General features: G+C 43.6%; 1 protein-coding gene across 2 annotated transcripts in view; it reads left to right on the top strand.

The window, feature by feature from the left end:
* The window catches only part of fam199x (family with sequence similarity 199, X-linked), a 31,591-nt gene that overhangs the window by 262 nt on the left and 17,663 nt on the right, over window positions 1–13,666 (top strand). For both annotated transcript variants that reach the window (XM_043705156.1, XM_043705157.1), the window contains exons 2-4: window positions 3,625–3,809; window positions 9,947–10,175; window positions 12,638–12,790. In XM_043705156.1, the coding sequence (XP_043561091.1) occupies window positions 3,643–3,809; window positions 9,947–10,175; window positions 12,638–12,790 (549 nt within the window). In that variant the 5' untranslated portion in view covers window positions 3,625–3,642. The remainder of the gene's footprint in view (window positions 1–3,624; window positions 3,810–9,946; window positions 10,176–12,637; window positions 12,791–13,666) is intronic.

Genomic DNA, 13,666 nt, shown 5'->3' with positions numbered 1-13,666 from the left:
CAGGTGAATCTGTGGCGGATCTGGAAGTTTCCTTTGGGGCCTTGGAGGGTGGTGAGGGGGGAGGTGTGGGCGCAAGTCTTGTACCTCCTGCGGTTGCAGGGGAGGGTGCCGGGAGTGGAGGTTGGGTTGGTGGGGGGTGTGGATGTGACGAGGGAGTCACGGAGGGAGTGGTCTTTACGGAATGCTGATAGGGGAGGGGAGGGAAATATATCCTTGGTGGTGGGGTCCGTTTGGATGTGGCGGAAATGGCGGCGGATGTTGCGCTGCACATGGAGATTTGTGGGGTGGTAGGTGAGGACCAGTGGGGTTTTGTCCTGGTGGCGGTTGGAGGGGCGGGGCTCAAGGGCGGAGGAGCGGGAAGTGGAAGAGATGCGGTGGAGGGCATCGTCGACCACGTCGGGGGGGAAATTGCGGTCCTTGAAGAAGGAGGCCATCTGGGTTGTGCGTTTTTGGAACTGGTCCTCCTGAGAGCAGATGCGGCGGAGTCGAAGGAATTGGGAGAATGGGATTGCGTTTTTACAGGAGCGGGATGGGAGGAGGTGTAGTCCAGGTAGCTGTGGGAGTCGGTCGGTTTTTAGTAGATGTCAGTGTTGATTCGGTCGCCTGAGATAGAAATAGAAAGGTCGAGGAAGGGGAGGGAGGAATCTGAGACTGTCCAGGTGAATTTGAGGTCGGGGTGGAAGGTGTTGGTGAAGTGGATGAACTGTTCAACCTCCTCGTGGGAGCACGAGGCGGCGCTGATACAGTCATCGATGTCAGCAGAAAATGTTCAGCGCCACCTCGCATAATTTGATTGTAATGCAAGGACCTGGAAACTGTTTTCATTGGCTGCTGATGACTTGCTATTCCATGGCAAAGGTGCAATGTGGCCACACAATTCCACAGAACAAGGAGCAGGGAAATGAGTCAGATGAAAGCCCAAGACCACTTTTCTAACCATTACTGATTACTGAAGGATTTTGGCACAGATCTGGGAGTAGTGAAGTGCTAGAATACAAGAGCAGGGATGTATGAGGCTCTGGTCAGACTACATTTGGAATATTCTTAGCCGTTTTGGGCCCTGGACTGAGGGAAGGCTATGCTGGTCATGGAGTGGGTCGAGAGGAGGTTCACAAGGATGATCACAGGAACTGAGGTCTGGGAGCAGTTGAGGACTCTGGGTCTCTACTCAGAATTTAGAAGGCTGAAGATTGAAACTAATGGGATGCTAAGAGACCTGAATAGAGGGGATGGGGAGAAGATCTCCCCACTATTAGGAGAGACTAGGACCTGAGGGCACAGCCTCAGAATGAAGGAACAACCCTTTGGAACTGAGATGAGGAACTTCTTCATTCAGAAGGTGGTGAATCTGGAACTCTTTGCTGCAGAAGGCTGGAGACACCAAATCATTGAGTGTCTTTAAGACAAACAGGCTCTTAATTAGTGAGTGGATTAAGGGTTACTAGGAGAAGGCAGGAAATTGGGGCTGAGAGTATGGTAAATAAAGAGCATGAAAGCATGGGAAGGGTTAAAGCATGAAGACCACTGGTGATCTGTTGCAAGGGGTCTGTGGAAGGCAGGATGGGATAAGAATAGTAGAATGCTCTTACACCAATTAGCAGAGTACGGTTGAGGCTGAAAAGTCACTATGGTGAATTGAGTTAACACAGTTCGTAAAGTTAGCCTCTCTGTTAGGTATCATTATGACAAGATTGGGACCACAAATATTTGAGACATGACATTAAATATTTAATTAACAAAGAGACCTTGGAGTGCAGATTCATAGCTCCTTGAAAGTGGAGTCGCAAGTAGACAGGATAGTGAAGAAGGTGTGCTTCCTTTATTGGTCAGAGTATTGAATACAGAAGTTGGGTGGTCATGTTACAGCTGTACAGGACATTGGTTAGGCCACTGTTGGAATATTGCGTGCGATTCTGGTCTCCTTCCTATTGGAAAGATGTTGTGAGACTTGAAAGGGTTCAGAAAAGATTTACAAGGATGTTGCCTGGGTTGGAGGATTTGAGCTATAGGGAGAGGCTGAACAGGCTGGGGCTGTTTTCCCTGGAGTGTCGGAGGCTGAGGGGTGACCTTATAGAGGTTTACAAAATCATGAGGGGCATGGGTAGGGTAAATAGACAATGTCTTTTCCCTGGGGTCGGGGAGTCCAGAATGAGAGGGCATAGGTTTAGGATGAGAGGAGAAAGATGTAAGAGACCCAAGGGGCAACTTTTTTGTGCAGAGGGTGGTAAGTATATGGAATGAGCTGCCAGAGGAAGTGGTGGAGGCTGGTACAATTGCAACATTTAAGAGGCATTTGGATGGGTATATGAATAGGAAGGGTTTGGAGGGATATGGGCCGGGTGCTGGCAAGTGGGACTAGATTGGGTTGGGATATCTGGTCGGCATGGTTGGGTTGGACCGAAGGGTGTGTTTCCATGCTGTACATCTCTATGACTCGAGTACAGTCAGCCTGCTTGAGACCATTGACAATAAATATCTAATCATGACATTAGGAAAATATTAAGTGGGGTCTGGATGAAAGACCATTGTTGCAAAAGCTGACACTAAATACCCTGCTGTGTATTTCCAGCATTTTCTGTTTTTGTTTCAGACATTCAGCATCCACACTGCTATTCTTTTCACTTCGTTTGTAAGCGCACAACTTCATTTTCTTTAAATCCATATGGTTTTAAGTTTGATTACATCTTCTAACACGTACAACTAGTTTGAAAAGCATTTTGGTGTAAGGAAAGTCTGACTGGAGAAAATAGTTCTTTGTGTTCGTGCTTTTTTTAAAAAGAGATCAGGTGTTGATAAAATAAATTCCTTCCCTGATGTACTGACAGTGAGGGGTGAAGCTCCTGTCCCATACAATATCTACATATCACAAGTGGAATTTTTAACTATTGGGCTGAATTGGGAAGAGAAACAAAAATTGCTGGAGAAATTCAGCAGCACCTGTTGAGACAAAAATACAGTTAATGTTTCAAGTCCAGTCGCCCTTCGTATTCACGGACACTTCACTGTTGTGGGAATGATGGCAACCAATTTGCAGACTGCAAATTTTCAGGAGGAATATTATGCTGATCGCCAAGTAACCGATTTTGGTGCTGTTGATTGAGTGATCAGTAGTACCCAGGACAGTGGGGAGAGATTTGCTCCTTCACCTTGAAGCAGTACTATTGGGCTTTTAATGTCCACCTAATGCTCCATCTCAAAACTGATTTCTTTGACAGTGCAGCACTCCATTCCTCCTGCTCTTGGTATGTACCTGGATTTTCGGTTCAAGTGTCTGGGTCTACAATTGATATTTACCAATTTAGTAACTGTCTTACAAGCTTAACCAAATTCTCACTGTTAAGAAATTACAGATCACTAGGCTTCTGTGAAATAGAAACATGGCATATAATCATAATGAGGGGGAAATGTGCAGGGGAATGGGTCTCATTATAAAGTGGTATTTGTGGCATCTGGAGAAAAAGATGAGCCAGGTATCTTTTTGGGGAGCTGGTACAGACATGAGGGAACAAATAGCCTTCTGTATGATTCTTTGGTAGTGGAGTTGATGGCAGTGCCTGAAGGCCGCAGGTTTAACATATTCACATCAACACTGTATGAAATCTTTCCTTTATCTGTTCTTGACAGGTCCCTACCTGCATAAAAATGTCAGATGATTTGTATGGCAAGTTCCTAGCACCAGATGAACCATTCCCCTTGCTACCACAAAGGGGACACACAAGTGATGTTGCCAGCCTTGACATTAGTGATTTTGGCTGCCAGCTTTCATCATGCCACAGAACTGATCCATTGCGTAGACTTCATACCAACAGGTAGGTAACATCAAGTCAACTGTCCAGTATTACCTTCACTCATGCCAAGTGGCCTTATTACTCCATTTGTCTGTAATGTATGGTACAAGATTAGATGACTGTGTAAACTGTTATCTCCTTTGGCAGTTTTTATCCTAAGGAGAGGCAACTCGTTTCTATTTATTGTTTGCAAGAGAAGCAGATTTGCGTAACCTGAGTTAAACTAAAACTTTTATCAGATAACGTGATGGTTGTTTTCTTGTGCAACCTCGTGTTATAGAAAAGTCGTGCCTTAGAAATAGCGCTTAAGTTGTTGGCTCAGTAATTGCGTTACAGCTAACACATGTTTTAAAAGTTTGTGCTTTAGTAACAGTGTCCCCAATTTGTCAATGGCGTTACAGCAAATTCACGTGAACGAGATGCACATTATAGGAAAGCGACCTGTACGTGGAATAGACTTCTTGGGTTGGCCTTAAACGTGTTTATTTTCTTACTCTTGTAGAATTGGCTGGCCTTTAAAATATGTATTCATTACAATATTTCAATTTGGATAAGTTATCCTTTGCCCTTACCTACTGAATTAAGCTGCTTTTGTAAATGCTAATGTTTTCACTGTCACCTTTTATTCCTTCCTGAGTGTGGGTGTGCCAAGAAGGAACGCATTTTTTGTCCATCGTTTATTGTCCTTGAACTGCGTGGCTTGCTCGGCTACTTCAGAAGGAGGTTAAGAATTTGCTACTTTACTGTGGCTCCAGAGTCACATGTTGGCCAGAATAAGTAAACATGGCAGACGATGTCATGGTGATCATCACTCAGACTAGATTTCAATTCCAGATTGTATTAATTAAGTTCAAATTCACCAGCTACAGTGGTGCAATTCTTTTTATCAAAATGTAAAACCTCATCCTTTTCCAATAAGTATTCCATGTGACACCTCTCTACCCACTCTCCAGCTTGTCCAAGTCCTTCTGCAGCCTCCTACTTCCTCAACATTATGTATTCTTCCACCTACCTTTGTCATCTGTACCTCCATCTTATGAGCAGTTATGGAAAGTTTGTGATAATGCTGTCACTTTAAAAAGATAATTTTGTCATGGGTTTTTTTTTTGGAAGACAGCAGTGTAAAGGCAGAGGTGCCAAATTGGCTGGGGAGCTAGCCTGAATCAATAGTCAAAAATCACAGTGTCAGGGTTATGGTCCAACAGGTTTATTTGATACCGCAAGCTGTCAGAGCCCCTGCTTCTTCCTCAGTCAGCTCGTGAGGGAGAATGCATCAGACACAAAATTTATAAGCAAAAGATCAAAGGATCGTATAACTTACGCAAATGTATTGAAAAGCCTAGATGGCTATTAAGTCTTTAATCAGTTAGAATGGAGGCACAGGTTTTGATTAAATAGAATCTAGATTAGAGTGGTGCTGGAAAAGCACAGCAGGTCAGGCAGCATCCGAGGAGCAGGAGAATCGACGTTTTGGGCAAAAGCCCTTCATCTGGAAGGGCTTGAATAGTATGTAAATCCCAGAATTTGTTTCAAGTCACTGCCTCAAGATAACTTCAGAATAAAGTTGATATCTCAGGGCAGACAATGCATTTTAGATGTGAGGCCATGTTTCGAGTCTGTTTGTTTCTCAACCTGGAGTCAGACTGGTTTTATTTCCAAAGTAGGAATTTATAAATTTGTTGGGCCTGCCATATAGTGTATTTAACTCTTATACCTAGCAAAGAAACTACAAGTTGCATCTTAATAATAATAATCTTTATTCAACACAATGTTATAATAATAAAATACAAACTTAACAATTTACACTGTGAATCTAATTAAATATCTTGTGCTTTAACGTAACTCTGGATGATCATACACCACCATACTAGATTTTGATCCACGTGACAATGATTGCCTGGTCTTCTCCCTGTGGTCCCAGGGTGTTTTCTCCTCTTGGTAGTTAGTCTCGAGTTATTCCTAATAAAATTCAACCTGGAAATAAAGCCAGTCTGACTGCAGGTTGAGAAACAAACAGACTTGAAACATGGCCTCACACCTAAAATGCATTGTCTGACCCGAGGTGTCACCTTTATTCTAATAAAACCTAAAGTTATCTTGGAGCAGTGACTTGAAAGAAATTCTTGGATTTGCATATTAATCAATTGAAATCTGCACCTCCATTCTAACTGTTTAAAGACTTAATAGCCATCTAAATCTGTTCAACACATTCACCTAGGATGTATGACCCTTTGATATTTTACGTATAAATTCTATGTCCGATGTATTCTCTCTCATTAGCTGCCTGAAGAAGTAGCGGGGGCTTCAAAAGCTCACGGTTTCAAATAAACCTGTTGGGCGGTACGGTGGCACAGTGGTTAACACTGCTGTCTCACAGGGTCAGAGACCCAGATTCAATTCCCGCCTCAGGCAATTGTCTGTGTGGAATTTGCACATTCTCCCCGTGTCTGTGTGGGTTTCCTCCAGGTGGTCCGGTTCCTCCCACAGTCCAAATATGTGCAGGTTAGGTGATTTGGCCATGCTAAATTGCCTGTAGTGTTAGGTGAGGGGGTGAATGGGTTGCTCTTCGGAGGGTCGGTGTGACTTGTTGGGTCAAAAGGCCTGTTTCCACACTGTAAGTAATCTAATCTAAATGGGACTATAACCTGGTGTCATGTGATTTTTGACGTTTTGGAAAGCAAACTAAGCAATAAACACAAATTCAGTGTTCAAGATACTTTTAATAGTCCACCAGAAGATACCTGAATGGGTTGAATTATGAAATGACACATATCTGGGGCAGGTGGGACTTGACTCCAGACCTTCTGCTCCCAAGATAGGCACGATAGCATTGCACCATAAGAGCCCTCGAATGTCAACTATATTTTCTAATCAATCTGTTCAGAAGATATTATTACATATTTCTGAAGCAGTTGTCATTTGGAGTCAGGCCTCTGGGTTTGGCGGTAAAAGCCAAAAAGTTTCAAATGAACCAGTTCAGAGACATTATGACACATCTCTGGAGCAAGTGGGTCTTGAACCCAGGCCTCCTGGCTCAAAGGTAAGGGCACTGCCACTGGGCCACAAGAGCCCTTAGGTCAACCAGAAGAGCTCCAGAGTTGATTGATGCTCATTGAAACTTGTATTTGGGCAGGGACTCTTGGAGCACATTGGTAATATCCCTTCCTCTGAACCAGGAGTCCCATCTGCTCTCGAGGTGTTAAATGACATCTCTGAACAGGCTAAATATCTAAGAGCTGAATTCAGTAGGGCTCTGATAGTGCAATAGTAGTTGTCCTCTCTCTGACCCAGAAGACCTTGGAGTTCAGGTGGCACCCTGCTGAGGAGGAGGTGGAGGTTTGCTGCTGCTGCTTGGTCTGGGGCTGCGGTAATCTGTTGCTGCTTGGCTTGAGCTGTTTGAAAGCAATTGCTGCTTGGACTGGAGAACTTGGTACACCTTGCAATGTGGACTAGAAAGCGTTGCTTAGACAAATAACTGTTTGATGAAGTCATTGTTATTTGTACTAAGAGCAGTTAAGAAGCAACTGCTATCTAGGCTGGGCTGGCTTGGGAAGAATTGTTACTTGGATCTGAACTACTCTACACTTGGTTAGAGCTGTTTCTTTAAGGGGTGGGCAAGGCTCTCTCCATAACGGTGACTTCCACTTCCACTCCAGAGTCACTGGTGGCAGCTGCATTTCCTCAGCCCCCACCGTCTCGATGGTCATACAGCATTGAAGCAGACCCTTCGGTCCAACCAGTCCATGCTGACCATAATTCCAAACTAAACTACTCCCACCTGCCTGCTCCTGGCCCATATTCCTCCAAACCTTTCCTATTCATGTATCCAACCAAATGTCTTTTAAACATTGTAATTGTACCACATCCACCACTTCCTCAGGAAGTTCATTCCACACGCAAACCACCCTCTGTGTAAATGTTTGCCTCATGTCTTTTCCAAATCTCTCTCTGTTCACCTTAAAAATGTGTCGCCTAGTTTTGAAATTCTCCATCCTAGGGAAAAGACAACTACTATTAACTCTACCCATACCTCTCATTATTTTATAAACTTCTATCAGGTCACCTCTCAACCTCCAATGTGCCAGTGGGAAAAAGTCCCAGTCTTTCTGTACATCTCAAACCTTTCATACCTGGCAACATCCTGTCACCATTTCAGTTATTTACAAACAGCCATAGACTGAAGACCTCCATGAAACCAGACAAGAGCATCAAGGTGTGCCCTAAGGCAATGGCTGCTGTCATCAGCCTGGCCGCCATTGTTGCCATGTTGAAAATGTATGATCAGGCTGGTATCTTTTTGAGGACCGATCAGGCGGTGCACCTATCCCCCATGAGGGGGCTCACCATGGGTGGGACTTGCTGGCCGACCCTATAGAGGCTTCCACGTTGGGTAGTTATTTCTGACATTGGGCCCTATGTTGTTGGTGAACTCCTCCTCCCCCATTTGCATCAGCTCAGAGAGGTGAGACCAGGGATTGCACTGTTCCCAATCAATCTCGCGAAGTGCCTCCTTCACTATGTGTATTCCTTCCTGACGCCAGGTTTACATGAGCCTGGCCCTGGAGGAGGAGACCGAGGGGATGTTTATAGTTATCCATGAAGCGATTGTCTTCAGTGCCCGAATGATGGCAGATGGAATGCAGTGCCATTTGTGTAAGGGGGCAGAGTACGTCTGCAAGAAATACCCCATCTCCGAGGCTGCCAAGATAACCTCAGTAGCTCCCAGTGTCGCTCCCTGCAACGGCCAACCCCCAACACCAGTGTCAACACCCAGGGATACCACAAATGGGCCCTATGCTGGAAGTAACTGCCGGCACAGCTTCCAGTAGGGACTGGGGTGAGAGTCCTTGTAGAAGGGAGGTGTGGCACAAAATTACAAACCTTAAGGCCACCCCCAGGATGCGTCCCCTCAAGCCCCAGAGCCTATTGTCTTCCCCCGGTCTGCATTGTCCCAGTGAGGCTCCACAAAAGGGTCACTGCAGCGTGACAGTGCCCCGCTGCTCTGCCCGTGTTGCCCCAGCGTGGGGTCTCTGAGCCTGGTCATAAACCTAGAGGTGTAGGGGGGCCTTAATCCAGACCCCAGCTTAAAATAATCTGAGACAAGAGTTCTGAGACATTGAAACATTGCCTGAATATGCCAGTCTCACAAATCCACCCCAGCCTTTTCTGTTTAGGGAGAGGTTTGGGAGGAGGAAGGCAACAGGGTCGCAAGATCAGAGTAAGGGATGGTTTTCCCAATGAAAGGGCTTTTTTTTATATGGGGATTTGGGCGGGGTTGGGATGCAGTTTGACTGGCAGCCCTGTGTCCCAGTTCCTTCTATTTTTCCATGAAGGTTGCAATCCAATCTTTCTTGCAAACGCTTTTAGTCAGTGACCACCTACATTCAGTCTGCTGGTTTTTGCCCATTCACCTAATCTATCGCTTTCCCTGTGCAACTTGGTTGCCATCTATACTATTTACTGTGCCACCCATCATGTACGTGGTCCATATGGTGTCAGTATGATCAGCTGATGGCAAGTTTTGTTTTACAGCATAATGAGTGTCAGTTCTCCAAAAGGGTTCCTCAACCTGAAACATTGCCTCTGCTTTCTCTCTACAGGTGCTGGCACGCTTGCTGACTGTTTCCAGTAATATGTTTTGTTGTTTAATGAGTGCCATATTGTTTTGCTAAATGCTGCTTTGCCTACAGCTGTGTTGCTGCTTGCATCGGTAATCCTCATCAGGTCTGTGCAAGGGGTGGAGACACAACCATGCAGCTGGAGGTGGAAATTCTGCATTTGAGCTTTGTTTTAGCTTCAGACGTTGGTGTCTTAGTTACTACATCCTTGAGTGCAGCATCCAGCAATTTCTGGATTGGCGTGAATCGGTGAGGGAGGAGAATAGTTTCTTTGAGTAAAAGTGAAAAGGAATTTCCAATTCTTTTTCGTCTTCCAGTGAGATCACTAGCTTATGCGATCACTTTAATGTCTCCTCGCTAAGAAGAAATGAATTGCCAACATAGTTCAGAACTCCTTGTTTAAGCTCTTGACTTAACCAGCACTGATCTAAATATGTATAGTATATTTAAGGTGTCTTTATTTTAAAATTGAATGATGAGGCCTATTAACTTTCACCAGTACTTCAAGAAATTAAAGCATTTTTTTCTGCTCAAACATAGGTGGAATTTGACTTCCTGTGGCACAAGTGTAGCAAGCTCCGAATGCAGTGAGGAACTCTTCTCATCTGTTTCGTGCGGTGATCAGGAAGACTGCTATTCCCTGCTGGATGATCAGGAATTCACTCAGAATGCATCTTTTGACCTCTTTCCAGAGGGTAGTGTCTGTAGTGACGTATCTTCATCAATCAGTACCTATTGGGATTGGTCAGACAGTGAGTTTGAATGGCAGGTGAGCCAAAATTATTTTTCTTGCCTGAAGTTGTAGAATTGAATATTTGTACAGCTCGGAAAGTAGCCTTTATGCTCTTTGCACCAGTACTTCCTTAAGGAATTAGCCAGAAGTATTTCCTTTTCAAGTTTATATTGAGAGGATCTATTAAATCTGTTTGACGGCTCATTCACGCAAAGCATCATGATATCTGCGTATATCTCAGCTGTAGAAAAGATTAAGTAAAAATTTGCTAAATTCATCCTAAGAATTTGAAGTTTTGAAGAAAGAAAATTTTACAGAGCCGGCAAGTCTGTTAGATTTATTTTTCTTTTTGATTTAGAGAGAGTAGATAGTGAAAGAATTGTTGAATTTGTTGGTAAGTTGGCAATTAAGACAACTCACCACTGGGAGAAGCAGCAGACTGGTTTCACACTCACATGGTTTACTTAAGGACAGTGATGAATTAGTGCTGCATTATTTGAGCTGCTGTTTCTCAAATGGCTGTTTGACTCACTGCTCATCTCTGATGGATGCAAAAACTCAGCAAAGCAGGAGTCCTCCCAATGTTGTGACCAATATTTATCACTCAATCACCACCTAAACCAGATTATCTGGTCGCTGTCTCATTGCTGTTTGTGAAATCTTATTATGCTCAAATTTACTGTGCTGTTTGCAGTGAAATACTTTGAGATATATTCTGATCGTTCATTATGGTAGGCACGTTTTGCACCCCTTAAAGTGGATTTGGATGAGAATTTGAAAATAAAGACTATCAGTGCAAAGAAGAGATTTGGTTGTGAGCTGAAAAGCTGGCAGCACATACTTGAACCCATTTGCATTGTGATTTCTTTCATTCTGTATCAATATATTTATGGAGGTATGAATATGCATTTAATATTTTCAAGCAGAAAACTGATTTCTTGTGAGATTTACAAGAATGAGTGCCCAAGAGTCAATGCTGTACAAAGTCATGTTCATCTGAAGCAGGTTTTCCTTACCCCTGCTATAAGGAATTTTGAATGTAGGTTAGATTCAAATTTGTTTTAGAGTCAGAGTGTACGACATGAGGACCATGCCTTCGGTCTAACTCATGCTTGCCGACCAGACATCCCAATCTGATCTAGCTCCATTTTCCAGCATTTGTCCCATATCCCTCTACACCCTTCCTATTCATATACCCATCCAAATGCCTTTTTAATGTTGTAATTGTACTAGCCTTCACCACTTCCTCTGGCAGCTCATTGCATACACACACCACCATCTGTGTGAAAAGGTTGCCTCTTTTACATCTTTCCCCTCTTACCTTAAACCTAACCCTCAAGTTTTAGACTCCCCTACCCTAGGAAAGGCACCTTGGCTATTCATCCAATCCATACCCCTCATGATTTTATCATATCCAGAATAGGTCGATTACTACCAATTTTCCTTGAGCAAGTTCGCTTAGAAATGTGTGATTAATGCATTTTTCTTTTCCATAAAAGATTAGGCAAATAAACTCAACTCTTCACTTTCATGACAAATTTTATTGCATGAGCAGCCAAGATCAACAAGGTCCAAGATACAATTCCAAATCTGTTGAGATCAGCTTGCTGTTAGATATTAGTTGTTATTCCTCCTGAAATTTGTTATTCTTGCATCTGTCCTGGTGAATGCAAGATGGAAAGCTTCAACAGCCCATCTCTTTATCTTTGCAGCAATACTCAGTTGCTTATTAAAACAAGAATTTCAGGTTATTGTGTTGCATGGGTTGGCAGACGCCTTGCTGCTAACATCAGATCACGTATAAAAGGCTAACGGATGTTTTAGTGGGTGTTTTTGTTGTTCTCTCTCCCCTTAAAACAAACCATCAAATGTGCTGCTGGCAATCTCAGACCTGCAGTGGTCCTAGATTTGGAGCAGTGCTTGCAAGCCCATCTCAGATCATGTTTGCTGTCTGGACACCCTGGGTAAGCAAGAGAACATGATTCAGAGTTCCAGCCCCTCCTTTCTGCTTAAAATGTCTGCTTGAAGAAATGCATCTCATTTCATGCTGCAAAGCTCCCTTGGTGGAATAGCTTGCTGACTTTACTGTCAAAGGTAGTCAGCAATGCAGCAGTAGTCCAGTGAGAGATCAACGCCTTCAAAAGATGGATGGGGAGCATTGGGATGTTGTCTTGCTTTCTTTTGCAATGTGAGTAAGTGTTATAGCAAATTGTCAATGAGCTGTGATTATGAAATTTTTATTGAGCATGTTACTGTATGTTGCCAGAGGCTTTTCCACCTTAGCTTTGCCTTACTGACTTGAAGAGTTGAAAGATTTCAAAAGTCCTTTTCACTTGATGCACAATCATAGTTTTGTCTTTAGCAGAGTTTACACTTCATGAGATTGTGCATTAAATCTAAACGCTGATACTATTCTGAATGTAAGCATCAAAGGCGTGTCTTTTTTTATAGCTATTTCATATTAATTTGATCTTGAGGTTTTCTGTTTCCTTTCAAAGCTGCCTGGTAGTGATTTTGCAAGTGGAAGTGATGTCTTGTCTGATGTGGTTCCGAGTATTCCAAGTTCTCCTTGCCCTGTTCTAAAGCGAAGAAGCAAACAGCACAGAAGTTTAGATGAGCTTCCTTGGAGTGCAATGTCTAATGATGAGCAGGTATTTCGGGGGAGGGGTGGTGATATTCATTTCAAAGATTATTGTTTAATGTGGAGATTGCTAGGTTTTATGCTAAATTGACCCAGCTGTTCTTCAATGAATGAGAACAGACAATTCCACTTGATAAAAGGCTGGCTTAGAAATATATAAAGTATAACAACCGAAGATATATATTTAGTATTTTATCTTCTATATCAGTATCACAGCACAGTCATGTAACCTGATTTTCTTGAAGGAGGTACGGCTTTTAAAATTAATGTGAGCAGAACTTAAACATCTCTGTCATGCAAATGTTGTAATTTTCATTCAGTTAATGATGCAGTTTTCAAAAATGTTAGGAGTTGTGATTTTTCAAAATAAAATAATATTATTGAGGTTGACCTGAATGGTAGAGCAAGTGAGGACTGCAGATGCTGGAGATCAGAGCAGAAAAATGTGTTGCTGGAAAAGCGCAGCAGGTCAGGCAGCATCCAAGGAGCAGGAGAATCAACGTTTCAGGCATAAGCCCTTCTTCAGGAATGAGGAGGGTGTGCCAAGCAGGCTAAGATAAAAGGTAGGGAGGAGGGACTTCTTCCTTTCCCGCCAAACCAACCAGTACCCTTCCACTGACACCCTCCTTCGACTGACTGAACTGGTCCTCACTCTGAACAACTTCTCTTTCCAATCCTCCCACTTCCTCCAAACCAAAGGAGTAGCCATGGGCACCCGCATGGGCCCCAGCTATGCCTGCCTCTTCGTCGGATATGTGGAACAGTCCATCTTCCGCAGCTACACTGGCACCACCCCCCACCTTTTCCTCTGTCACATCGATGACTGTATCGGCGCTACCTCGTGATCCCACGAGGAGGTTGAACAGTTCATCCACTTTACTAACAC

Source organism: Chiloscyllium plagiosum, chromosome 15 (assembly GCF_004010195.1).
Source record: "Chiloscyllium plagiosum isolate BGI_BamShark_2017 chromosome 15, ASM401019v2, whole genome shotgun sequence".
NCBI lineage: Eukaryota > Metazoa > Chordata > Chondrichthyes > Orectolobiformes > Hemiscylliidae > Chiloscyllium > Chiloscyllium plagiosum.
Note: the sequence above shows the minus strand (reverse complement) of the source record. Positions and strands in the feature narration are given on the sequence as shown.